This window comes from Mauremys mutica, chromosome 23 (genome assembly GCF_020497125.1).
Source record: "Mauremys mutica isolate MM-2020 ecotype Southern chromosome 23, ASM2049712v1, whole genome shotgun sequence".
Taxonomy (NCBI): Eukaryota; Metazoa; Chordata; order Testudines; family Geoemydidae; genus Mauremys; species Mauremys mutica.
In genome coordinates, this window is record NC_059094.1 from 14,142,358 (window position 1) to 14,169,786 (window position 27,429).

The 27,429-nt window shown below is 46.0% G+C and overlaps 1 protein-coding gene and 3 non-coding genes across 6 annotated transcripts; all 4 read left to right on the forward strand.

Moving 5' to 3' along the window:
* The first annotated feature begins 2,455 nt into the window (after nt 1-2,455).
* On the forward strand, nt 2,456-26,745 carry PABPC4 (poly(A) binding protein cytoplasmic 4). Of its 3 annotated transcripts, XM_044997725.1 has the most exons (16): nt 2,456-2,581; nt 6,453-6,675; nt 16,445-16,638; nt 17,519-17,634; nt 18,037-18,176; nt 18,439-18,533; nt 19,253-19,390; nt 20,039-20,134; nt 20,838-21,110; nt 21,428-21,515; nt 22,070-22,189; nt 23,161-23,288; nt 24,019-24,112; nt 24,752-24,882; nt 24,960-25,059; nt 26,383-26,745. In XM_044997725.1, the coding sequence occupies exons 2-15, from the start codon at nt 6,483-6,485 to the stop codon at nt 25,044-25,046; spliced, it is 1,893 nt and encodes a 630-aa protein (XP_044853660.1). In that variant the 5' UTR covers nt 2,456-2,581; nt 6,453-6,482; the 3' UTR covers nt 25,047-25,059; nt 26,383-26,745. The 3 variants fall into 3 exon arrangements, with proteins under 3 accessions (XP_044853660.1, XP_044853661.1, XP_044853659.1); XM_044997726.1 differs by lacking the exon at nt 6,453-6,675 and having other exon boundaries at nt 2,466-2,581; XM_044997724.1 differs by lacking the exon at nt 2,456-2,581 and having other exon boundaries at nt 5,342-6,675.
* On the forward strand, nt 19,763-19,896 carry LOC123355609. The gene has a single exon (XR_006575157.1). It is a non-coding gene; the product is annotated as a small nucleolar RNA SNORA55 (small nucleolar RNA).
* Nucleotides 20,415-20,550, forward strand: LOC123355611. The gene has a single exon (XR_006575159.1). It is a non-coding gene; the product is annotated as a small nucleolar RNA SNORA55 (small nucleolar RNA).
* LOC123355610 lies at nt 22,338-22,471 on the forward strand. Its single transcript, XR_006575158.1, has one exon. It is a non-coding gene; the product is annotated as a small nucleolar RNA SNORA55 (small nucleolar RNA).
* Nucleotides 26,746-27,429: the final 684 nt, after the last annotated feature.

A 27,429-nucleotide genomic window follows, 5' to 3' on the forward strand; every position in this document is an offset into this window, starting at 1 on the left:
TAGTTAAGTTTTGCCACCTCACTTTACCAGATCATTTGTGAATATGATGAACAGCACAGGTCCCCGTACAGATCCTTGGGGGATACCACTATTTACCTCTCTCCATTGTGAAAACTGACTATTCCTACACCTTGCCTTCTACCCCAGTTACTGATCCATGAGAGGCCCTTCCCTCTTATCCCATGACAGTTTACTTTGCTTGAGAGCCTTTGGTGAGGGACCTTGTTAAAGGCTTTCTGAAAATCTAAGTACGCTATATCCACTGGATCACCCTTGTCCACATGTCTGTTGATCCCCCTCAAGGGATTCTAGTAGATTGGTGAGGCATGGTTTCCCTTTACAAAAACCATGATGGCTCTTCCTCAACAAATCATGTTCATCGATGTGTCTGTTCTTTGCAATAGTTTCAACCAATTTGCCAGGAAATGAAGTTAGGCTTACTGGCCTGTAATTGCTGGGATAGCCTCTGGAGCCTTTTAAAAAAAATGGTGTCACATTAGCTATCCTCCAGTCATCTGGCAGAAGCTGGTTTAAATGATAGGTTACATACCACAGACAAGAGACAAGGTGGGTGAGATATCTTTTATTGGACCAACTCCTGTTGGTGGAAGAGACAAACTTTTGAGCTTCAACAGAGCTTTTCCTCAGGTCTGGGCAAGAGGAGACATTTGTTATATTGCAGATGCTCTGATTAGGGTTGCCAATTTTTGTTGGAGGTATTCCTGGAGGTTTCATCACATGACAATCTTTAATTAAAGATTCATCTTTAATTCCTGGAGACTCCAGGACAATCCTGGAGGGTTGGCAATCCTAGCTCTGATTGTAAGGCGTAACTACATTCCATCTACCAAAGTTTCCGTGTGTGAATAATTTTGCCGACCTATGTTCTCCCGTTGTTTTAAATGGATGAAGTGATCCTCCCCATCTCCTGTCCTTTCTTCCAGTCAAATGCAGGAAGAAGCGCTTCTGCTTTCAATATGATCCAGGTCTGCCCCCTAATGGTAAAGCCAAAGAGTTAATGAGAAATCCTAACCCAGGCTCAGAGGATACAATCATAAATTAAGGTTGGAAGGGACCTCAGGAGATCATCTAGTCCAACCCCCTGCTCAAAGCAGGACCAATCCCCAAATAGCCCCCTCAAGGATTGAGCTCACAAACCCTGGGTTTAGCAGGCCAATGCTCAAACCACTGAGCTACCCCTCCCTTGCTTAACATGGTCAGATTTCTGTTAATAGAAATTGCAGGTTGACAGTGTTCTGCTCCAGAGCAGGCAGGTGGGCAGAGTGAACATAACAGCAAGTGGAAAGGAAACAGAAACAATAACAACACTACGTCAGGCTTTGCTACCCATTCCCAGGTGTCACCAGAGTCCAATGATCTTGTGAGGCGTTGGAAGGACATGAGCTCAGAAGCAGAAAACGCCAGAGGGCTGGAAATATTTACAAAAAATATTGTCAAACAAGATACTTTGTTATATCCATTGTTTCCTTTTATTCTTCCCCTGTAAATTATTTACCATAGTGGAAGGATAGTTTACCAATAAATTGAAATAATCATTGGTTTTATCTAGGATTAAAGAAAATTAAATGCATAACTGAAAAGCCATATTATAACCGCAACAAGACCCTGAAGGATATGTTAGGTTCTCTTGCACATAATTAATGCCCTGATGTGTCTTACTCTTATACTAAAAATTCTGGGTAATTATAGATCACAACAGCATTGATTCTAGTGAGTCTGGTGTTGGAACATGTTCCAGCAGTTTTCTTCACCATTCATTGTTCAACCACCGCCCTTTTACTCACCTTGTGAATGGAGAATGACAACTGACTTCCACAGGGAGATGTTGATGAGCATTGGTCCTGCTCCAGGGCAACACAGGATGTGAACTGGCGTTTTCTTCAGGAACTAGCCTTTGTTCAAGGAAAAATGATGTTCTAAATACTAGGAGGCAGATTGCTATGGGAATAAGTTCAGCTACAGTCACTCCTGATCTAAGTGCTGGGGGTATCTCCAAAACCATAGCTAAGAGGCACGCACTTCCAGGACAGTGCAAGAGAGTAGTCAGGCGCACACCCTGTCTTCAGGTGCATTTCACTGTCTGCTTTTCTTTCTCTGCTCCCCCTTTCTTCCTGATTCAGTTGGTTTCCTCCTTTATTCTCTCTTTTTCACCTCAGTTTCAATCCCAGGACATTGTTCCTCTCCTGTGTTTCACCAGCTGCCTCGTAACCCTCAGTTCACTAATTGTCACAGCACCACCAAACATCTTGATTTCAGTCCCTTCATGGACTGAAGAGACCCCAGTCCTCCTGTGCACTATTTTCAGAGGAGAGGACAAGACTCTCTCTCAGGTGCCATTAAAAATAATCACCCTATACTGACCCATACTCATGTCCTTACGACCCATTCCCAACTGCCCCTTCCAATGGCCCAACCCCAACTGCCATGGAATCTTCTGGTTCCAACATTTCCATCTCTTCACTGGCTAACGGGACGACATCGGCTCCTGGCTAGGAATTTATCTCAGTGGCATTACAAATATTCAGCTCCGTTCTCCCCATGCAGAGGCAACACACTTTTGGTATAACTTGAGTGAAGGGGGGATTGGTATGTGGGGGTATATTTTGTTGCCATGCAGCTGAGAGGAGGGTTGGAAAGACTGTCAGGATTTGTGTGGTGGGTTGTCCTTAGCCCAGAGGAGGCATGAGGGAGGTTATTGGTAGGACTTTGCCCCAGAATTGGCATGGGGAGGTAGACTGACAGGATTTGGGGCGGGGATGGCCTTCGACAGTTGGAAGGAGGGCAGGAATGGCCAGGTTAAAGGGAGTTGCAAGGGTTTGGATGGGGTTTTGTAGAGGAAAAGTGAATGTCAGGACTTTGCCCATGTGTTTTGTGGGGTGAAGGGTGTCAGAATTGGTCAGGGCGGGGATTTGCCCCAATTTGGGTGTGGGGACAATAATCAGGAGAGGAATGAAAGTGGGTTTGCCCCTGGACTTTTGAAGAAGTGGGAATGACAGAATGTGTACACGGGGTCGTGGGGGAGAGGGTGTTCTGGGGTTGTCAGGATTTTGGTGAGAAATTGTCCCCTGACTGCAGGGGTCAGATTTTAGGAGCAGGTAGATTAGTAGGATTTTTCAGGGGCAGGGAGTGGGAATTGACTTCTGTTGTCTCGGGGGAGGTGTCAAAAGATTTGGGATTTTGCCCCTGGACTGCTGGGGAAAGGGGGGGATGTCAGAATTTGGGGGGATTTTACCCTCTGCATTGTTGGTGAGCAGTTCTTATAATTTGAGTGGGGTCATGTCCCTGGATTCTCAGGGATGCTCTGCTCAGGATTTGAGTGTAGGTGTTGCTCCTGGTTTAGAGAGAGAAAGAGAGAGAGGATTTGAGTTAGGGTTTGCCTGGTTTGTTGAAGAGGGTCAGGTTTTGAGATGGCTGCCTGGATAGGTTACCCAGGATTGCTGGGGAGGAAGAATCCAAGTTTTGGGGGGTGGGGCAGGTTTGATGTGTGCATGAGGGTTTGGGCATGAGGTTACCTCAGATTATTGGAGGAGGTCAGGGTTTTGGGGGCTACCCTGATGTGTGTGTGATGTTTGGGAGGGTCAACCTGGATTATTGGCAAGGAGGTCCTGTTTTCAGGGGTCTGTCCTATATGTGTGTGAGGTTTGGGTGAAGGGGGTTGTTGTGGATTATTGGAGAGAGGGTCCTGATTTGTGGGGCTGCCCAGATGTGTGGGGGGATTGGGTGTAAAGTAACCCCAGATTACTGGAGGGGGGTTCATGATTTGAGGGGCTGCCCAGATGTGTGGGGGATTGGGTGTAAAGTAACCCCAGATTACTGGAGGGGGGTTCATGATTTGGGGGGCTGCCCAGATATGTGGGGGATTGGGTGTGATGTTACCCCCAGATTGCTGGAGGGGGGTTCATGATTTGGGGGGCTGCCCAGATGTGTGGGGGATTGGGTGTAAAGTATCCCCAGATTACTGGAGAGGGGCGAATGATTGGGGGGGTGCTGCCCAGATGTGGGGTGTGAGGTTACCCCCAGATTACGGAAGAGGGGCGAATGATTTGCGGGGCGCTGCCCAGATGTGGGGTGTGATGTTACCCCCAGAATACTGGAGAGGGGTGAATGATTGGGGGGGTGCTGCCCAGATATGTGGGGGATTGCGTGTGATGTTACCCCCAGATTACTGGAGGGGGGTTCATGATTTGGGGGGCTGCCCAGATGTGTGGGGGATTGGGTGTGATGTATCCCCAGATTACTGGAGAGGGGTGAATGATTGGGGGGGTGCTGCCCAGATGTGGGGTGGGAGGTTACCCCCAGATTACTGGAGAGGGGTGAATGATTGGGGGGGTGCTGCCCAGATGTGGGGTGTGAGGTTACCCCCAGATTACTGGAGAGGGGTGAATGATTGGGGGGTGCTGCCCAGATGTGGGGTGGGAGGTTACCCCCAGATTACTGGAGAGGGGTGAATGATTGGGAGGTGCTGCCCGGATTGCGGGGAGGACTCCAGGTGGCGGTGCCCGCAGTGCAGGGCCAGGTCCCCCCCGCAGGGGCCGGGCGGGACTCCGGGCGGCTGGGAGCCGCTCCTGCGCCGCCAGGGGTCGCTGCAGCGGGCGGCCCATCCCTGCGGTGCGGCGGCGGGTCGCTCCCCGCCGGCCCGTGTCCTCTCCGCGGCACGGCGGCCCTTTCACCCCGGGGAGCGGGTATAAAGGGGGCTCCCCCGGCCCCGGGCCGCCTCTCCGCCCGCCTGGCCGCAGCGCGTGAGTCGGTGTCGGGCCCCGCCGCGCTCCCGCCGCCGCCCAGAAAAACCAAAAAACCCAAAAAAATCGCAAAAACCCGAGAAAAAAAACTCCCAAGAAACGAGCCAGCGCCGGGGCGAGAGCGGCGCCCCCCGGCCCGTCCGGCCCCTCCCCCCCGGGTCCGTGTGTCCGTCCGGCCCCTCCCCCGCCCGGGTCCGTGTGTCGGTCCGGCCCCTCCCCCCCCCGGGTCCGTGTGTCGGTCCGGCCCCTCCCCCCCCCGGGTCCGTGTGTCGGTCCGGCCCCTCCCCCCCCGGCCCGTGCGGCCCCTCCCCCCCCGGGTCCGTGTGTCCGTCCGGCCCCTCCCCCCCCGGTCCGTGTGTCCGTCCGGCCCTTCACCCCACCCCGGGTCCGTGTGTCGGTCCGGCCCTTCCCGCCCCCCGGCCCGTCCGGTCCCTCCCCCCCGGGGTCCGTGTGTCCGTCCGGTCCCTCCCCCCCCGGGTCCGTGTGTCGGTCCGGCCCCTCCCCCGCCCCGTCCGTGTGTCCGTCCAGCCCCTTCGTCCCCGGTCCGTGGATCTGTCCAGTTCTCCCCTCCTCCTCGCCCCCCCCCACCCCGGTCCGTGTGTCCGTCCGGCCCCTTTGCCCCCTGTCCGTGTGTCTGTCCAGGTCCCGCGTTTCTCTCCCACCCGTCTATTGGGTGTGTCCGTCTCCCAGGCCCGGGTCCGGCTGTCTGGCCCTTTGGCCCCTGGCCCTTCAGTGTTTTTTCACGGCTCCCGGACCCTTTCCCCTTGTCTGTCCCCCGGCTCCCCGCCCTCGGCTGGCTGTCTGTCTGTCTGCGCCCTCTTCGCTCCACGTGGGTCTCTGCCCTTCCCCTCCCCCCTGATCGTGTGTGTCTGTCTGTCTGTGCCACCCATCGCACCGCGTGTCCTCCCCTCGGGAAAGGAACTGCCCATGGCTCCCTGCCTGGCTCCTCCAAACCAGTATTTATTAGGCTAGTCCGAGGAACCGGCATATATTTTATATAAAAATAGCGACATATCTTTTTCCTTTTAAAGAAAAAGGGAAAAAACCCTATAACTATATATTGCAAAGTTAATTTTATTTTTGTCCAAGTTTTTTTATCTCCAAAAATGAAATAACACAGCAGCCTCAGACTTTGGGTCTGAAGGATTTGGAAGAAAAAATAATATATTTAAAAAAGAGAAACACTTCTTTTTTTTTAATTGACATTTTGCTTTTGGAAACAAAGGCAAAGTGGAAAAACTCCACCGTGTGGAGGAGGCCTTGGATTTAGTTGTTGGGTGGGTGGTGGGGTTTGAACTTCTTGCTTGTGGAAGGCTTAAATTTTTTTGCCTATTTCCAGGCCTTTTATCTATCCAGCTGCTTCCCCTCTTCCTCTCCCAGGGCCTGAGATAATCAAACTCACCTCTTCTGCACCATTCTATCCCCACCCCCAAAATCCCCATAAGCTTCTTCTGCACGAACCCCCAATCTGCTGCACGAACCCCCAATCCAAGCCAAGAGCACTCTGCTCTTATCCTGACTTCCCATTGGCCTCTACTTCTGCCCTGAGGGGGACCACCCACCCCTTGTTCCCACTTCATTTTCCCTTAGCCAAAATTAGTGATTTTTAAAATATATATATAATTGTAAATTCCGTTTTAGTTTCTAAAACTTTGTTTTAAAAACAAAAAAAAACCTTTAAAAACAAATTAGTTTCTGGTGGGAGTGCGTGCTGAGTGGAAGATGAATACGGCTGCTAGTAGCTACCCGATGGCGTCATTGTATGTGGGCGACCTGCACCCTGATGTCACCGAGGCCATGTTGTATGAGAAGTTCAGCCCTGCTGGGCCTGTACTCTCCATCCGAGTCTGCAGGGATATGATCACCCGTCGCTCCCTGGGATATGCCTATGTCAACTTCCAGCAGCCAGCTGATGGTAAGTTGGACATAAATGCCTATCCCTCTTCTTTTTCTCGGAACTGTTTTGCTGTTTGTACAAGTTCCTATACAGTCACCTAGCTGTGAATGAGAATGGGCAGGGGCAAGCCGCTTCATGGCAGCTCTGCTACTTGGTTATGAAGTTGGAATGATATTAACCACTTCACCTCTTCAGAGTCCTTTGCAAACATTAACTAATCTTCACAACACCTCTGTGAAGCAGATAAGTAAGACTTCTGTTTGCCAAAAATCAGCTTCCATGGACTCGCTTTTTCCTGACTTATTTGAGAATGAAATGTTCCTCGATTTCCCTCCCTGAATTGTCCTGCGTTAAGCTGCGTGCCTGGGTCTTTATCCAGTCAGTCACCTTGAAGGAAGCTGAAGGCTAGTCAGCATCTGGTCAGACCTTCAGTCCGAATGACTGTAAAGGAATCTTCCCACTCCCACCCTCTATGTGAGACTTGGTAGGTGCAGTGGGCTGAGGATTGTAATGTCTGGGGGTATATCTACACTGAGTTGTAAAACCCATGGCAGCGAGACTCAGAGCCTGGATCCACAGACTGGGGTTCCTGCAACAGCACTATAACCAGCAGTGTAGATGTTTGGGCTCAGGCCCTGACCCCACCCCCTTCCCTCACCCTAAGACTCTGTCATGGTTTTAAAATGCAGTATAGACATACCGTGAGTAAACTGTCTGTTGGCTGCTCTAGTTTGCTATTGGTCGGGAAGTTGAAATGCGGCATTTACTGATGCTTTTTCTACCCTTTTAAAAAGGAATACACACCCAGCTCACATGAAGTGCTGATGGTACCTTGCCTGGCTTAGGCTCTGTTCAAGGTAGGTATCTTTGGCCCACAGCAGCAGAGCTTTGAGAAGGATGGGGCAGAGGAAGTCAATGTTGAATATGTCCATATCCAGAGAAAAAGCTGGATCAGCGTTTTCTGCCCTAGTCCCCGCAGTCTTGCATTACAGACACCTAAGGGCTGTGACTTAGCAGCATCTTTACATGATGTAAGCCTCTAGAGTGGTGAACTTTTAACTTTAATCCAGAATTAGTTTGCAACAGCACAAACTTCTACTACAAGTGAACTCTATTGTATCCGTTAGATTCAGATTGAAGAATACAGTCTTGTATTCACCAAAGGAATACATGGTCCTTGAATCATGAGCTTTCTAATCTGTAATAAATAGAATAGTTACTACATAACGGATATATTCCGCTAAACCTATTGAGAAGCAGAGCCTACTGGGCTGAATTCTCGTCTGGAATAGTGTGGCCCTGATTTTATACTGCCCTGGGTTTTCATCCTGTCTCCTGATACATGAGACCCCAGAGTAGCACCTTCCCCTTTTTCCCCAGTGGTGCTGATTGCTTTGAATGGCTCTTCTGCTCCTGCCTATTGACGTGTTACTAAAAAGCTGCCTCATAGCCCAATGATTTTTTTCATACGTGGAACCTTTGGAGTTGCTTCATACACAGGCCAAGCAATGTACGATGTGGTTTAAGACTTCACAGCAAGAAGGGATGGATTAGAGAGAGGCTGCGGTTGTACACATGGTTCTCTTCTTAGTCCTGTAACTTCCTGTGTCATTACCTCTTATAGAACACTTTTGTGTTCACAGCACCTTGTAAACATTAACTGATCCTCCTCAGCTGGGAGAGGTAGGTATTATCTCCCTCTCGGGGCTGGGGAAACAATGGGCAATGGAAACAAGGCCAAGTGGGAGTCAGACCTCAGATTAGATGAACACAGAGATGTAGTCTGAGTATCCATCAGAAGAAAGGAAGAGATGCAGGAAAATGTAGCGATGCAAACTTTTTCTCACTGTAGCTTTCCTAAAGCTGAGAAGTGGGTAGAGCAGAGGACAATTTTAAAGGGCCCTTGAGTACTATGAAAGCAGACTGAAGCTATAAGGGGCAAAGTGTTGCCTTTTTAGAGTGTATATGAGTGATTAGTTATGTGTTCTCCGTGATCTATTAAAAAAATGCCCTGTCATGCATAAAAAGTAGAAGACAGGTGGCTTTCCAATATACTTCAAGATCACTTTTCACTGCAATAAATAGGCAGGTATTTGAGGGTGGGGTTGCTTCATACTTGGCTCCCAGTAAGGCAGCAGGCATTCTAGAAAGTCTCTGCTGAAGTAATACTCTGGCACAGCAGCAGGTGTCTAGTTACTTCTAGGTTAAGTAGGCCAAATGACTAACACATGGGAAGCCTTGTCACTGAGAAATGTACGGGAAGGAGAAAACACCAAATTCCCATTGTTTTCATGAAAAAGATCTCTTCTGAAGAGCTTTGAATTTCTCCTACGTGGTGATCGCTGCTACACATGCTGTTCGGCTGCATGAGCAAGAGACGGCTGCTTCAGTAAACAGAATATTGTCAAACCCTTTGGAAAGACAAGGCCATTGGTGGCACATCACAATCTCTTTGTAAGCAAGACTTGTCATGGAAGAGCAGAAAAAAAGTTCTTGTTTTCCCCTTTAAAGATGGCATCCACCTCTACCCTGATATAACGCCACCCGATATAACACAAATTCGGATATAACGCGGTAAAGCAGCGCTCTTGGGGGGGGCTGCGTGCTCCGGCGGATCAAATCAAGTTCGATATAACGCGGTTTCACCTATAAGGCAGTAAGAATTTTTGGCTCCCGAGGACGGTATTATATCGAGAGAGAGGTGTATTAGTATCAACACAGAGAAGGAAGGATGCTCGTGTAGTACTGCAGTTTGCCACAGTGCTATTTACCATATTGTTGCTGTAAGCGATCTCTTATGGTTTGAATATTATTGTAAGATGTTACAAAGTAGCATTTTAGCACAAGGTAAAAGTGTTCCCCAGAGTTCTAGGGAGAACAGACTGCTTGTTTAGAAGCTGTATTCAAAGTACTTGCAGATGTTTTTCCAATGCATATGAAATAGTAACAAAGAATTGAGCAAAGAATCTATAATAGTCCACGGAACCTTCCATTCAAGGATCAAAGTGCTTTACAGGTACAGATCAATCATGCCTCTACCTCTCTGTGAGGAAAATAGTCTCATTTTACAGGCAGAGAATCTGTGGCTCAGAAGTTGACTTGCCCAAGGTCATGTGGCAAGTCTTTATCAGAACAAGGAATCAGAGTTAGAACTCGCTTGCAGTCCTGTGTGGTAATCACTAGCCCATGTTTCCTTTTCCCAGGACACTTGCATCTAAAGTGCAGACCACCTGCTTTTTTACATACTTTTTTATTAGCTAGTTAGGGTACCAGGTAGTGGAATAGTGATTTTCTGGGTGGCCACTGCCTTGGCTGGCCAACATCAAAGATATGCCTGTTGGAGAAGGGTAGTTCTTGGGGAGAGAGTAATACTGCCTTAGATTGCACATCTCTATGGCATAGTAATGGGTGACTGTCGAATCCTGAGCCTGTTGTATCTATTGGGTTTTTGGGCCCGCCCAATGCTAAAGGATCCCTCCCCCACCCCCCCAGCCTAAGGGGAGGATCTGTGGGGCCTCAGAAACCCACTAATTTCAAGGGACAACTAATAAAAGAAGGTAGACTGACCAAGACAATGCTCCAGTATTCTGGCTGATGGTTAGGTTGATAACCATGGCCTTTAACGTGGTTCTTATTAAAACACTGAAGAAAATTCTTTCAGCTTCATAATTAGAAGAGGAATTGAATGTTCATGTGTGATTAGCTGTAGTTCAGCTTTCATAGTCTGGCATGGCCAGGTGCATTTTTTTGTTTGTTTTAAAAACACAGTAATAAGTCAACAGACAAGCTTTCATATGGACTTGTATGTATAGCTAAGTTGTTACAGAAGCCCATGGGAAGAGAAATCATTCCCCCAAAGAATCTTAACGAAAAGTCAACAGATGGAATGGAGTGTGACCGGTCTGTTGACTTTTGGTTCTTATTGCTGAGACAGTGAGTATATTTCCAGAAATCTCTGAAGAGAGGCTTTTCCACAACTGTACAATGTGATCGGCTTGCAAAAGGTCTCAGGATATTAGAGACACAAGGTGGGTGAGGTAATCTATTTTATTGCAAGTTGGCACAATAAAAGATATTACCTCACCCACCTTCTCTCGCTAATAAGAATGTAGGTACTCCACCTCCCTGCCAGGCTGTCTACGCTGGGAATTAGGTTGGTATAATTGTGTCATTCAGGGGTGTGGATTTCCACACCTCTGAGCAACATGGTAATACCAATATAAGGCTGTGTCTACACTACGCAGCTTTTAGCGACATGGCTGTGTCACTACAGCTGTGCTGCTAAAAGTCGTGCAGCGTAGCCGCTGTTTGTCGGCTCTCCTGCTAACAAAAAGCTTCCATCCCCAATGAGTGGCATTCCTGCCGACAACGCACCATTCACACTAGCGCTTGTTGCGGCAAAAAATTTTTGTCTTTCGGGAGGTGGGGGTTTAACACCTGAAAGACAAGTTTAGTCGTTCAATTGCCAGTGTAGACATCGCCTAACTTTGTAGTGTAGACCAGGGCTAAGAAAGCTTGGGGAAGTTTGTATGTAAAGGACGACTTACCTCCTTCAGTGTCCTTCTCTAACTGAGCCCCACCAGCACTTGTCATGGGCCCATGAATTATTCATGTCCAATTATTCCTCCTTCAGCATCGCTGACAATACCCAACATTTTGTCTACAAAGAAATTCTTTTGCGAGCCTCCCCCATTAGGACGACCCAAACTGTATTTGAAATCTTTCTTCAAGGACATTGAATGAAGAATCAATTCATTGACTTTCTAGAGTTTAACATGAGTTGTGGTCAAGTAACATAGAGAAAAGCAGAGAGAATGAGCCTAAACAGTCTTAAACTCACCAGTGGTAAATAAATCAGAGTGGCTGAACTCTGGCTCTTTTTTTTTTTTTTTTTTTAAAGACAGTGGTAATAAACAGGGGCAGAAGGTCCCTGGGGCAGCTTTCCTTGCAGAGTAAAACTCTAGTACTGGCTCTCTGATGGCTGAAACTTTGCATTGTAGTTACCCGCCTTTATGGGCCTTAACTACAGTGGCGAACTCCAGCATTGTTTCAGCACTTGATCAGAGAGTGGGGAAGGGGGTGTTACTGTCCGGCAGGGAGTGTCTCAGTAGTTTTCACTAGGAACAGGCATGAAACGGAAAAGAGTGGTGGGTTAGTCAGTTAGAAAAGTGAGTATGCTGCAGCACTGTCAGCTGCAGATGACTCTGCTGGAAGGATGACAGGAATCAGTAGGAGAGAAACAGACACAGGGATTGAAATGGCTGAAGCTTTGGCCTAAATAGAAGTAAATGTTGGAAGTGTTTCTAGTTCAGGGAAATGAATCAGAGGTGGGGTTTTTGGCTAATTCAAGCCACTCATGCCCATTCACTAAAATGGTGCGATTGTGCTTTGTCATATCCACAGATGGAGATGTAAACTTCCCTAAAGCACCAGGAGAATCTATTTTGGACCACTCGCTGTAATGCTTACGAGGGGTCTTTAAACCGACTTCAAGCAGCAGACAGGGATACTGTGGCCTAATATCTTAACAGAGACAGCAGCAGCACAAGTTCTGCTCCTAGCTAGTAACAGTAGAAGAGCTGAAATAATGCGAGTAGGATCCTAACTAGTCTGTGGCTCAGTAATTGTCATAGAGTTTCAGAATTCATTCTGATTGCGTGCCTTTGCTTCAAACTGCTTGTCACCTTTCAACAGGAGTCCTGTTTCAGCTACAAATGGTATATACTATTAGTTTGTGTCCTTGCCAACACATGCCTCTGGAGGACCTCTCCCTGCTATAAATAAATGCTGCCAAATTCAACAAGCTGGACTGAGTTGCCTTTTGAAGTGCCTACTGGAAATGGACGGTGGTAAACTGCACATTGCTGAAAGAATGGCGTTGATTCAGAGTGTAGCAGTTGAGGAATAAATTGAGTACGCCAGTTGGTTGAATTTAACCCTTTTGACTAAACAAAGTTAGCTGAGCCCCTACGGCAAAGGTATTTTTCTCTTATACAATTTTACATGTTCACTTTCCTTTGCAAGTGCGTAGTTCAGGAACAAGTGAGAGGGGAGTTTCAGCTGTGTGAGGAGAATAGGAGCGTGTGACAACACTCAAAAAGAAAAGCCATTTCTGTAGCAGAGGGAAACTTCCCATTTAAGAAACATTTCTACAAACAGGAGTTCAAGTAGACTCATATTTCAAGGGGGTCTTGGTGACTTTTGTCATATATTTTGTGGTGGTTGAGCTCCATGCTGACATGAAGATAATCCATGAGCTAATTTATTGCATAGAAAACGTTGGATTCTCTAGATCCTCTTTCATCTGCAGCTAGAGATCAATAAAGGGCATGTGTAGCCAGCAGACAATCAAAATCACATTTTCTCTTGAATTTGCTGCTGCTCTGGTGTAGCCAACAATCTTCACTTCTTTGAGGCCCTGAATCTAAATATGGAAAATCATCCATCTCAAAAAAAAAAAAAAATGGAACCTCAAATCCAGCTCAGTGGTTTTTACTCTAGTATGTGGGTGAAAGTGGGCTGAAAGGAAGCCACACAAACCTAGGAAGGTAGGTTTCTTATCTCATGACTATTTTTTGATTTAATGCAGGTCCGTCCTCTTTTTCCCCCCTGCCTCATACTGGGCATTAGTGTCCTCTTTCTCTTCCCTTGCATACTGTGGGAGCATTTTCTGGCATAGAAGTGTGTCCTGAGCATCTTTAATTTTATGAACAAGATCCTGATGTGCATATGTAATGGTCCTTTTAATACACCAGTGGATAACAGAAATAGAATCCCGTAGGGGGGTTACAGTGGGTTCAGAGTCAATCTACATTGCTGGCGTTTTAGAATTTAGATGGATACACTTCAATGTTTACAATATAGCATACGCAGATTTCTTTCGTTTTCTTATTCCTCTCTGATGCGATCTTTAGAGTGGGTTACTGAAGCACCATTTTTGCCCCATAGGCTACGTGGGTGTCTCAAACTTCCTTCCCACCATATTACATGTTTATGTACCTCTCCCTGCACCAACAAGGAGAATAATCCCTCTTCTCTTAGGCCTCATTTGCCGTTAACAGGGTTTGCCAGCATAGATCTACTGGTAGAACTATACCAGGAAACCCCCTTGTGAAAATACAGCTTCAACTGGCAAAGGAATTCTCTTGCTGGTAAAGCTTAAACCAGTTCCCCAAACAGAATAAGCGATACTAGCAAAAGGATTTTTTTGCCAGCATAACTGCAGCTACCCTGGTATAGCAATGTTGGTTGGGGGTATGATTTTACAACATTTTTATGTTGGCGGAAGTCTAGTGTAGACTGTTATACTAGCAAAGTGCTTTTGTGGATATCATTTATTTCTTTGGGGAAACTGGTATAAGCCATGCTAGCAGAAACACTGTGCCTCCACCAGAAGGCTTTCCTGGTATAGCTATACTGGCAAATTGTTTTGAGTGTAAGCTAGGCCATACAAGGTGTTAGGAGGATTTAGTGCAGAGTATTAAATATTAAGGGCTGTCAAGCAATTAAAAAAAATGAATTGTGATTAATTGCGCGATTAATCACACTGTTAAACAATAATAGAATACCATTTGTTTAAATGTTTTTGGATGTTTTCTACATGTTCAAATGACAACAAAACACAAAGTGTCCAGTGCTCACTTTATATTTATTTTTATTACAAATTTTGCCCTGTAAAAAACAAAAATAGTATTTTTCAATTCAGCAAATACAAGTACTGTAGTGCTTATCTCTTTATCATGAAAGTAGAACTTACAAATGTATACTTATGTACAAAATAACTGTTTTATTTTTTAACGCAATGTCAAACTTTAGAGCCTACGAATCCACTCAGTCCTACCTCTTGTTCAGCCAATCGCTCAGACATACAAGTTTGTTTACATTTGCAGGAGATAATGCTGCCTGCTTCATGTTCACGTCTCCTGAAAGTGAGAACAGGCGTTCGTAAAGCACTGTTGCAGCCAGAGTTGCAAGATATTTAACATGCCAGATGTGCTAAAGATTCATATGTCCCTTCATCCACCATTCCGGAGGACATGCATCCATGCTGATGATGGGTTCTGCTCGATAACAATCCAAAGCAATGCAGACCAACACGTGTTCATTTTCATAATCTGAGTCAGATGCCACCAGCAGAAGGTTGATTTTCTTTTTTGGTGGTTTGGGTTCTGTAGTTTCCACATCGGAGTGTTGCTCTTTTAAGACTTCTGAAAGCTCCACACCTCATCCCCCTCAGATTTTGGAAGGCACTTCAGATTCTTAAACCTTGGGTCAAGTGCTGTAGCTATCTTTAGAAATCTCACATTGATACTTTCTTTGCGTTCTGTCAAATCTGCAGTGAAAGTGTTCTTAAAGTGAGCATGTGCTGAGTCATCATCCGAGACAACTATAACGTGAAATATATGGCAGAATGCGGGTGAAACAGGGCCGGAGACATACAATTCTCCCCCAAGGAGTTCAGTCACAAATTTAATTAATGCATTATTTTTTTAATGAGCGTCATCAGCATGGAAGCCTGTCCTCTGGAATGGCAATGCCATCTACAAAAGTCCCATGTGAACGCCTTTTTTCGCTTTCTGGTGACATTGTAAATAAGACATGGGCAGCAGTATATCACATAAATGTAAATAAACTTGTTTGTCTTAACGATTGGCTGAACGAGAAGTAGGACTTAGTGGACATGTAGGCTCTAAAGTTTGCATTGTTTTGTTTTTGAGTGCAGTTATGAAACAAAAAAAATCGACATTTGAAAGTTGCATTTTCACGTTAGAGTTTGCACTACAGTACTTGTATGAGGTTAATTGAAAAATACTATTTATATTTTTTATTACAAATATTTTCTCTAAAAACAACAAAATAAAGTGAGCAGTGTATACTTTCTATTTTGTGTTGTAATTGAAATCAATATATTTGTAAATGTAGAAAAAGATCCAAAAATATTTAATATATTTCAGTTGGTGTTCTATTGTTTAACAGTATAATTAAAACTGATTAATCGCGATTCATTTTTTTGAGTTAATGGCATGGGTTAACTGCGATTAATCGACAGCCCTACTGAATATGTATAAATATTAAAGATGCATCATCCAGTCTGTCCCCTTGGCTCCTACCACCATGCCTTCCCTCTCCCTCAGGAAAACAACTTCTCCTGTCTGTCTCCATGTAGAAGAAAAAGACCTTCCTGGTTCACTTCGTCCTCACCCATTCTTGTACTCGTGACATGTTTTACCCCAGATATCAAAGCACTTTACAAAAGTAGGTTAATACCTGACATTTGATTAGAGGGATGCTAAGGCTCAGTTATTCAGTGAGTTAGTGGTAGAACAGGGGGCAGGTCTAGACTAGGAAAACAGGCCTTTATTTTCAATCAAGTTAGCTCTAGGAAAAACAAAATTATTTTTCCAAGGTGAGACAAGGCCTAGGTGTCTTGATTCCCAGTCCTGTCTTCTGATTGCTAAACTGTGCCATTACTCTTGTGAAAAATAATCTATACTAAACCCGTTTTAATGTAGTCTTGTAAACATGTCTAATGACCTAGCTGCAAATACGTCAATTTAAAATAGGCAATGGAGTCTTTTATTTTTAAATGTCTAATCTTACAATAAAGGTCAGTTGGCCAATGGATTCACTGGCCAAAGGATATCACCTAGGCCTTGTCCTTTAAGTGTTCTGGAGACTACATAAACTGGAAGTGATTCAAAGAAAGCTGTAGTACTAATGCAGCAGCGACCTTTCTCCTTTGCCATGCTGCAGAAGCTTGTTCTTCCTGACTTTCTTCTCTTCACAGCTGAGCGTGCTCTAGACACCATGAACTTTGATGTGATCAAAGGCAAACCCATCCGCATTATGTGGTCTCAGCGGGACCCCTCTCTGAGGAAGTCGGGGGTTGGGAATGTCTTCATCAAGAATCTGGACAAATCCATAGACAACAAGGCACTTTATGACACGTTCTCAGCATTTGGGAATATCTTGTCCTGCAAGGTGAGACTTGGTACCTTCCCGAAGCCCTGAACACCCACCTTTGTCTAAGAATCCACCTTCCATCGCACTTACTTGATCCAACTAAACACACATGACAAGGGATGGAAAGCGGGGATCTCCACCATGCTTGGGCAAGGGAATCTCCAAAAGCAGAGCAGAAAAGGACATAGCTGAGCAGAAGAGGGAGGATCATTAAAGTTACACTTGATCTTGATCGTTGCGGCACAAAGCTGTGCACAGCTTTGAAAGCCTCTTCTTAAAATGGTCCCTTGGCATGACTTGTTTTCCCTTGTTGACACGCCACTTGTGCGAGCACAACAAATGGAAAAGCTGTTCTCTGCAGTTGAAGATACTAATGAGCACAAGTTTCAGGCTATGAAAGGGTGGGTTCATGTTTGGCTTGTAGCTGGCATATGATTTAAATCTGGGATTCTGGCTTTTGTATGTAGTACATCAGCAATCCTAGGTCAGGCTTATCCTTGTGGAGAGCACTTCATTCACAGATATGAGTCCTTCACAAGGGAGGGTACGTAACAGCAGCCCTTCACAGAATGAAAAGCTGAGGAAGGGAGATGACATACCCTTGCTCAAGGTCACATAACAGCTAAGTGGCACATTGTGGACCAGAACCCAAGTCTCTTGTCTCCTAGCCTAACTTCCTATCCACTGGACCATGCTTCTCTCCAGTACTTAGTTTTTGTTATTATTTATTTGTATTGTACCAAGGAACCCCAGTCAAGAACCAGGACCCTGTTTTTATCTTAGTCAGACCTTCTGTGTAAATCAAGGAAAACAGAGGACGTCTCTGCTGTTATTCCTGTAACCAATATTTTCTGTCTTAGTGCAGAGCTGCTGATCTGATTTGTTCCATCACTTGTAGGTGGTGTGTGATGAGAATGGCTCTAAGGGCTACGCATTTGTGCACTTTGAGACCCAGGATGCTGCAGACAGAGCCATCGAGAAGATGAATGGCATGCTGCTCAACGACCGCAAAGTGTGAGTGTCACAGCCAGAAGCAGCAACGATCGCATGAACCATGATGCATCTCGGTATTAACAGGGGACACACAAGGCTGCTGGTTCTCCTGGCCCAAGCCTTGGCCTGCTACCTCTCCACTACAGGGCTGGTGAGTTTCCCTGCCCAAGCCTTGACATGCTACCTCTCCACTAATGGGCTGGGTGGGTATCCTTGCCCTACACTCTCCACTGCAGAGCTGGGTGGGCATCTTTGGCCTGCCGCCTCTCCACCATAGGACAGTTGATTTCTTCTGCTTGGTCTCTGGCCTGCTGCATCTTCCCCCAGCTCCTACCAGACACTCATTTTTAGCCCACTGCAAATCACACACCCACCCTTGAAAACGAGTTTTTTCTCACAGTGACTCTCGCTTTTTCTTTTCAGATTTGTTGGGAGATTCAAGTCCCGTAAGGAGCGGGAGGCTGAGCTGGGAGCCAAAGCAAAGGAGTTCACCAATGTTTATATTAAAAATTTTGGGGATGACATGGATGATGAGAGACTAAAGGAGCTCTTCAGCAAATATGGTAAATACATTCTCGCTGCAGCTGCAAACCTTGTACCCCCACAGTAATTCACATGAGTGCTGCCACTTCTGAGTCACTCTGAGGACAGAGAACCAAGATAATCCAGAGAGAGTGGGCAGTTGTCAGACAGGAGGCAGAGACTGGGACACAAAGTGAATGAAAGAAAGCCAGGTGTTCTGGGTGGCTTTAGTTTTGATTTTGAGAAGCTCTCCTGGAAACGTAGCGTAGCTAATGCCCTGCTAACTCTGTCCCTTGGCAACAGGCAAGACACTGAGTGTTAAGGTGATGACAGATCCCACTGGAAAGTCCAAAGGCTTTGGGTTTGTGAGCTTCGAAAAACATGAAGATGCCAACAAGGTACGAAACTGCTTTCGTTCTAGTCGGGTGTTTATACGGAAGTAAGTGTGGGAAGCCATCAGCTAGTATAGGGATGGGGAACACTGATCCTCAGAAAAGCTTAGAGCTGAGTGTGTCCAGAGCTGGGATGAATAGCTTCTGCATTTCACCAAGCTGGATGTTCAAGGTTAAAGCCCACATTCCCCCAAACGACTAGATCTGTACGGTATCCTGTTGGATAAATAGCAGGAATTTTATCTGATCGGGACCATTACACCAGGAGACGAAGTTGGGGAGGATGCTGGAGCCGGCATGATGCTCAGAAATGCACTTCCCTCAGAGTAGGTCTTACAAGATTTGTCCCTGTAAGGGTTGAATAATCATCTGTACGTTCACATCTCTCTGCTGTGGGTCCGGAATTTAGAGTGACCTGTGTGAGGATGGTTCCTGCTGACAGCTTCAGTTTGTATTTTACCAGGCCTTTATTTAGATGCAGCACAAATGTAATGCTACAGGAAAGGGGGATGGATTGTTGTCACTCAAGCTGGTAGTAGTAGGAGTAGCTGCCACTTTTTCACCGTTTGACAGGAATTTTCTGTTTGAACCCCTGTCCAGGCAGTGGAAGAAATGAATGGAAAGGATATTAATGGAAAAATGGTATTTGTAGGCCGGGCACAGAAGAAAGTAGCTGCCACTTTTTCACCGTTTGACAGGAATTTTCTGTTTGAACCCCTGTCCAGGCAGTGGAAGAAATGAATGGAAAGGATATTAATGGAAAAATGGTATTTGTAGGCCGGGCACAGAAGAAAGTAGAGCGCCAGGCAGAGCTGAAACGGAAGTTTGAGCAGCTGAAACAAGAGAGAATCAGCCGGTACCAGGTAGGACAGTGTGTGTTCCTGTTCTGGATGCAGGACCCATCTTCAGGCAGAAGTGTACTGGTGGACTTAAAGGGAACATGCCTATTCTTATTTAATTGTCATCTTCCAATACTGACCTGTAGAGTTAAAGGCAATCGCCTAGTATTGGCAGAGGGAATCCAGGGGTCAGAGCTATGGCAACAGACTGAAATTTTTAGTCGCATGTGAGAATAAAGTCTGGGCTTTGTAAGGACTATCAACATACAGTCTCAAGAATGTGGTCTCTCCTGCAGTTAAGAAGACTGACACCTTACGTGGATGACAAAAGGTAGCAGGGAACAGGCCACCTTCTGTGGTTGTGGCTTATGGTAAAGCTAGCTCAGGGTATAGTTTGCATCTAAATCTTTCCTGATCCTTGCAGGGCAGTGCAGGACTGGGGACACATGATGCTACAGCAAAGCAGAGGAAATCCAGACAGGCTCCTTTCCATTTGCACTGGGACTTGTCTCTACAACTCTGCAACATTTCCTGCCCTGAGTTATTAGGGGAGAGAGATCTGGGTTTGGCAGCTAGATGTGGTTGCTCAGTATTCCCTAAATATGCAATTTCTTCATTGGTATGGCTGTCTTCCATATTGTGAGCCTCATGTATTAGTATTCTCTCTTCTAGGGTGTTAATCTGTACATTAAGAACCTGGATGACACTATTGATGATGAAAAACTGAGGAAGGAGTTTTCGCCTTTTGGGTCTATTACAAGTGCCAAGGTATTGTCAGGGTTTATAGATTCTTAGATTTCAAGGCCTGAATGGGAGGGGCCATTATCTAATCGGGGCGTGGGGTTGAGGGTGATTCGTATATCTGTGGTTCTCTTAAGCACTGAAAACATCTTGACCAGTCAAGATGTGGATTTCAGTGGAACGAAAATGTGTTTTTACTTGAGAATTGTATTGAATACTTGCTTCATTGCTGAGGAGGTGGGAAATGGCAAACTGGCTTGTGTTTCAAGCGACTGAATGCAGTGTTGAGTCATGCAGTTTAAAAGGTGCACCTGAATCTTTCCCATTCCTTGCAGTACAGTGTGGGCCTGGGGACACATGGTGCTAAAAGCAAAGCAGAGTAAATCCAGACAGGTGGTTTTCCTCCCTCATTGAGGGCTTGTCTCTACAACTCTGCAACATTCCTCCTCTGACCGGAGGTTGTGGAGATTCACTAGGGTAAAACATACAGCTTCTCTTTATTGGCAGGGAATAGGAAGGAAGTAGAGGTTTCGTTGGAAGTAGCAACAATTGATTCATTGCTGGCTGACCCACTCCCTCCAGACAACAGTCCCTTCTCGTGTGATATACATGAAAGATCACTGAGTACTTGAGTCCCCTGAATTGTGAATAGATTGCTATGACTCTAGCCAAGCCCTCATGACATGGACCTGCCTTCACAATGCTGCCACTCTGTCAATCCCCGTTTTAGGTGATGCTGGAGGATGGACGAAGCAAAGGGTTTGGCTTCGTCTGCTTTTCCTCTCCAGAAGAAGCTACCAAAGCCGTGACTGAGATGAATGGGCGTATCGTGGGCTCCAAGCCATTGTATGTTGCGCTGGCACAGAGGAAAGAGGAGCGAAAGGCCCACCTCACTAATCAGTATATGCAGCGCATTGCCGGAATGAGAGCCCTGCCTGCGAACACGATCATTAACCAGTTCCAGCCAGCTGCGGGGGGGTACTTCATGCCTGCTGTGCCCCAGGTAAGCCCAGCTGAGTAAGTCAGAGTGGCTTTACTACCAGCATCGCCTGGCTTGAATCTCTGACGCAGCAGCTGCAAGGACTCCATTGAGTCTTTCTGCTGTGCCTTTCGCCAGGCTGCAGCTCCTAATGCGAGGTACCTAGTCCATGGGATTCGTTCTGTGGCTTCCCAGCTGCCTGCTATTGTCATGTGACACTGGGGCACAGAGCACTGAGCTCAGGAAGGGTATCAAATCCTGTTGTAAACATTTTACATCACTGGTTTAGATATGGCTCCTTCATTGTTTTTTTTTGTTTTTTTTTTTCCGGTCCTCTTCAGGCTCAGAGCAGACCCACTTACTATGCACCCAGTCAGATGACGCAGATGAGACCTAACCCACGCTGGCAGCAAGGGGGGAGACCTCAAGGTGAGTGTGCTGGAAACGGAGCTGTGGCTTTAAGACACCTGTTTGTCTTACTCTCTGATCATCCTCCACACTTCCTGTTGATCCTGTGTCTGATGCCCTTTTGTGCCACTAGACGTTGGAAGAAAAGTGCAATTGTTCCCCTGCAAAGAACAGACTAGACGTCATTCTTGGTCGTGGCTGGGCTGCCAGGTGGCGAGGGACACCCACCCGTTCTGGGGACTGAAATCCCTGCTAGCCAATATCCACACACCTGATAGCAGCTGTTGTTGATCTGGGCTCTGCCATGCCAGTCCCTGAGAACTACCCTCTGTCTTACTAGGGCATACTCTGTAGTCTCCTGTGTGTTCATACAAGTGTAGCCTGCTGGGGTTTCTAGAGCCACAGTTCCCTCTCTTTCTAATGTGGGCAAGGATGACAGCAACAATGAGGACTTCTCCATTGAATCCCCTTCCTTGACTCCCTCCTTCAAGACACGCGCGCTCACGTCTCCCAGCTGGTGGGCCCGGAACTGCTAATCATTTTGAGAATTTCCTCTCATTGCCTTTCTCTCTCAGGATTCCAAGGAATGCCGAATGCCATGCGCCAGTCCGGACCGCGCCCAGCACTGCGCCATCTGGCTCCTACTGGCAATGCTCAGGCCTCGCGTGGCCTCCCTGCTGCTGCCCAGAGAGTTGGTAAGCAGCCCAGCTCTTACTTTCTTCTCCAAGTCTAAGCGGGGGCTGCAGAGTCTCGTGTGTTTCTGAAGACTGATGCCGGATGTGGATGGCAAGAGGCGGCATGGTAGGGCCCCACGTTTGGGTGGCATAAGTTAGGGTAAAGAGAGCACCTAAATCTTTCCCATTCCGCGCGGTGCAGTGCCGGTCTGGGGACAGGTGGTGCTATAACACAGCAGAGGCAATCCAGACAGGTTGCTTTGCACTTTAATTGGGACTTGTCTCTACAACTCTGCAACACTTACTACCCTCTGTATGATGATGGAGGTTTCTCCAGAGTTAGATGTCCAGCTCACCCTGTTGGAGAGGATGTAAGTAGAAAATGTCTCACAAGCAGCATCTGTCATTGGTTTAGGGTGATGGAGAAAAGCCCCGTCCTAAGGTGGCCCAGTGTTTCTGGGGTATAACTCTAGAGAGGTGACGGCGGCTCTCTTCCACTGTAGTACAAAAGGAACTAATCTCTGACTGGGGCCCTGGGTTACAAGCTCCAGGACGAAACACACGCAGCAGGATAATTAACCTCTTCTCCAGCTATGTCTAACACGACAAACTGAATATTACACAGCTCAGAATAAGTTGGCAGGTAAGGAGCCTGTTCAGCTGCCGGTTATGTTGTGTTAGTGCAGCGCCTCATGACATTTGAGTTCCAAGTATATGTATTACGAGGATGCTTTATGCAAAACAGGGCTTGGTCCTGCTTGATCCAGGACTGAGCTCTAGCTTGGTACCATTGCCTCCTTGTCACTGAAAAAGACAGGGTTCTGCACCAGTATTTGGCTCTGCATTGAATAAACTCTGCTGCTAGTCGGTGGTGGTGCTTAGTTGTGGGTGTTCACAAATTCCACACTGCTAGCATCAAGCTAGGATTTAGACTTGTGTACCACACACTTCTGTGCATGTGTATAATCTGGTATCCTATTCTTCCTTTGCAGGCGTCGCCGCTGCAGCTCAGAATTTAGCCCCTCGTCCGCCTGTAACTGCCCCAGCTCCCAGAGCAGTTCCCCCTTATAAATATGCCTCAACTGTCCGCAGCCCACACCCAGCAGTACAGCCTTTGCAGGTAATACGAGGGGCTGTGTTGCAGCCAGCAATGGTAAAGTTAGACCATAGCAGCTACAGGAGCAGCTTTTACAGCTAAACTTGACTGTAAAGTGGATTTTTTTTTCCAGAAAGGCCAGATTACTTTGATAACAGAGATGGCAGAATTTGGGAAGCTGGCTGTGCTCCTCCACTTAGTCAGCTCTGCTTGTGCAGCTCAAGCCAATCATCTTGTTTAGCCTGGCAGGCCCCTTATTTGCCCTTTTTCCCCCCAGGGATGCTCTTGGGTCCTTGCCCCCAACTTTGTCTCTGGCCTCAGCTGCACCGCGTCGTCTCTTGGCCAGGCTGGGTAGCACACAGCCTTTCTCGAGGGATCCTTGAAGATGCAGCTAGACCCCTCTACAGAGGCCACCAGGCACATCCCTGCATTGTTAAACAGCAAATCTGAGTGCTGCTGTTGTCCCAGCATCACATTACCCCATCAAGCAGTCCTGTACCTCACAGCTCTAAAGCTGTCCATACGTAGGACGTTTACAAGCAACGTGCCTCCAAGGTCCAGGATTCCTTTTTGAGGCTTGATTGTGAAGCACTGAACCAGTCTTGTCCATAGGCCTTTCCAGCTGCACAGGCTCTGCCACGGATTTATTTGTGTCCTTGGGGAGGAGCTAGATAGTCTCTTGCTGTCACTAAACAAAAAAACCAACCGTTCCCTTTTACCCGTCACAACTGAATTCTCCTATTGCTTCTTACAGGCACCTCAGCCTGCAGTACACGTACAGGGACAGGAACCTTTAACTGCTTCTATGCTAGCTGCTGCCCCTCCCCAGGAGCAGAAACAGATGCTGGGTAAGTGACATCACAGTTCTTGAGGAAGAAATGCCTCCAGGGCTATAAGGAAGCTAAACACATTCCTTGTGATCCTATTCTAATTCAGGACACTTCACGGGAGTTGGAGAGCATCAGTCTTTCACATATGAGGACACTCCAGCCACTTTTGAGAAAGCAACTGGACACATTTGTAGTGAAATCCCTTCTGTAATGCGTGTACAGATAATGGTTAAAAGTGCGGGGGGGGGTGGTAACTATCAGGGTTTGAAATGTTCATTTCATTGGAACCACAGCTTCCAATTCCAGTATTATTGGCTCCGCCTTGTTGAACTGCATTCGGTTTGTTTACATGGAGATCTTTCCAGTGTCTTGTCTGCTCTACATGGACAAAAGTCCCTCTCGCAATTCTGGGCCAAAATTTTCCACAGCCTTCACTGCTGTCTACCTGGTGGCTGCCCTTCTCCCTGAGTTTGGCAGCATCCCATGGTGGTACTGTGTGCATATACTTTGTAACGTTTTTGAGATGAGGTGCTACAGAAATGGAAAATTAATGACCTGGCTCAAAGCTGGTGATTTACCTTCCCTCTTTGTCATAATTGCTGCAAAGCACCTCAGAGCACTCTACAAAGACCATCTGTTTGACCTTTGCTTTCCTAGGAGAACGTTTGTTCCCCCTGATCCAAGCTATGCACCCCAGCCTTGCGGGGAAGATCACAGGAATGCTACTAGAGATTGACAATTCAGAGCTACTGCACATGCTGGAGTCTCCAGAATCCCTCCGGTCAAAGGTAAATTCCCACGCCCTTCGTGGCAGGCTTGGCTGGAGAGTGATCATGGATCTTATTTGATCATTTGTCTACCCCAGGTGGAGGAGGCTGTTGCAGTGTTGCAGGCTCACCAAGCCAAGAAGGAAGCTGCCCAGAAGGTGGGCGTGGTTGCTGCTACCTCTTAAACCAGGAAGACTGGTGAGTGCATCTCTGCCCTCCCCTTCAATTCGAAGCTTTCAGTATCAGAGTAACTAGAATACTGTTTGTAGGGAGTGCAGCCTGCCTAGAAATGGGGTTAGGGCTCCAGCAGAATTTCAGTCCACTCCTTGCAGATCAGTGCAGTTTTGCATACAGAAATTCTTGAGGATAGAAGCTTCAGAACTTTTCTTTTAGAGATCCATTCACATTTCATCTTCAGACGGGTTTCTTGAGTTCCTGAAGTATCTCCAGCTGCTAGCGTGTCAGGGAAGGATAAAAATATACTGAAATGAGATTTGTGAAGACCATTAAATTATTAATCCATGTCAAAGAATAGAATCCATCAGAATAAGAGCAAAGCCACAAGACATCAGTCATTTTTGGGCAGGGCAAAATGGAGACACAGCACACCTAAATGCCCAGGTTTATCCAAGTTGACAAGTACCTTTAATTAAAATTACCTACTGTGTTTTTAATTCTTACTGTTACCAGTGATTCTTGTCAATTAGCTGCTAAGTAAGGCTTTCAGTTTCTCTGAATGCCCCTGTGGATGGGTGGCTTAAACTACATCTAGATCAAGGGTAGGTAACCTATGGCACGCGTGCCAAAGACAGCATGTGAGCTGATTTTCAGTGGCACTCACACTGCCTGGTCCTGACCACCAGTACCAGGGGGCTCTGCATTTTAATTTAATTTTAAATGAATCTTCTTAAACATTTTAAAAACCTTATTTACTTTACATACCACAATAGTTTAGTTATATATTATAGACTTATAGAAAGAGACCTTCTAAAAACATTAAAATGTATTACTGGCACGCAAAATCTTGAATTAGAGTGAATAAATGAAGACTCGGCACACCATTTCTGAAAGGTTGCCGACCCCGATCTAGATTTTCACATGCCTTTCCATAGCAGCTTCCCCTCATAAATTCCCTAACGTAGATTAGTCTGGAATTACTGTGGTCCAATAAAAGATATTACCTCACCTGCCTTGTGTGTCATGTCCTGGGACCAACTCGGCTACAACACTGACCATTAAGGTACTTTATATGAGGCGGTTATGACAGGGTATCACCACTTCTGGCACTAAAGATTTATAGGAAATCTTCCATTTCGGGAGACACTGTCGCTTTAAAATGACAACAGCCAATCTGGCAATTCATTATAAAGGACAAATGTAGTATGCAAATTAGATAGTAAATTTGCCCCTTGGGTTTTTTAATGGGTTGGTAATTTTGAATATTGGCACACTGGGCTGGATTGAGCTTTGTTGCCTGTAGAGAATTTAGTATTTTCTTAACCTTTTTTTCCCCCCTCATAGGATGCAAAGAAGCCAAATAGCCCCTTCACAGACATCAGCTCAAGATGTTTGGAGATAACTTTCGCTGTCCTGCAGATCTCAACACCATGCAACATATCACATAGCTATACTGTATTTTGTAAATTAATCTTTAAAAATCTTGTCTAAAAAGTCAATTCCATGACACTTTAGGTTTCCAAGACCAGGATTAAGTTTGCAAGCTTTTCCTTTGTGGCCAGGACAGAGCTAATCTTTGTCTTTTCTAAGCAGGACATTGAGGATTTCTGACTGAAAGTTTTTTGTGGGTTTGGTTTTTAACTGAACAATCTAGTTTGCGAAGTCTGGAAAGCCTTTATCAATAAAGGAATAAAACCTTTCATTAAATGGGTCTTTTCTCCCGCCTATTGTGCCAAACCACATGCATTTCTTTTACTTGTCAGAAGTAAACTGTTAAGCAATTGTCACATGATTTAAAAACTTAAAGTTGTGATTTAATGGCACTATTTTCTCTCTCTCTGTCTCAACATGACAATCCCTGCTATCAAATAGCCATGCGAAAATACCACTTGACATTTTGACTTCAAACTGCAGTGTTTGGGTCTGGTTGGTATTTGAAAAGTAAACCTTTAAAGAAAGCCCATTGTATTGGAAATGGTGTTGATTTCATAGGTGGGACACAGCCCTCTGAAATGGTATTGGGAGACATTTTTCAGATGAAAGATAGAGAAGGGGTTCTGATTACATTCCATTAAAAAATCCCAGGGCACTGCAAGAGTGGAAAATACCAGACCATTCTTCACGCTGGATGACTACATACTGTGTACCTCCGTTCCTCCTGCATATTCAATTGGATATTTTATTTCACTTCCGTTTAAGAGTTGTATAGTGTCGTATTGTGCTAGTAAAACTATTCTGCACCTTCAAGGTCCCTGCATTTCAGTGGCGGGAGGTTTTGATGTGTGCTATGTAAAGTGGTTTGGGGACGTTCTTTGGCATGGAAGGTATTCTATAAATGACTTAGAGGTACAGCCCAACAAGGTAGGGTTAGTATTATCAAAGGATTTAAGA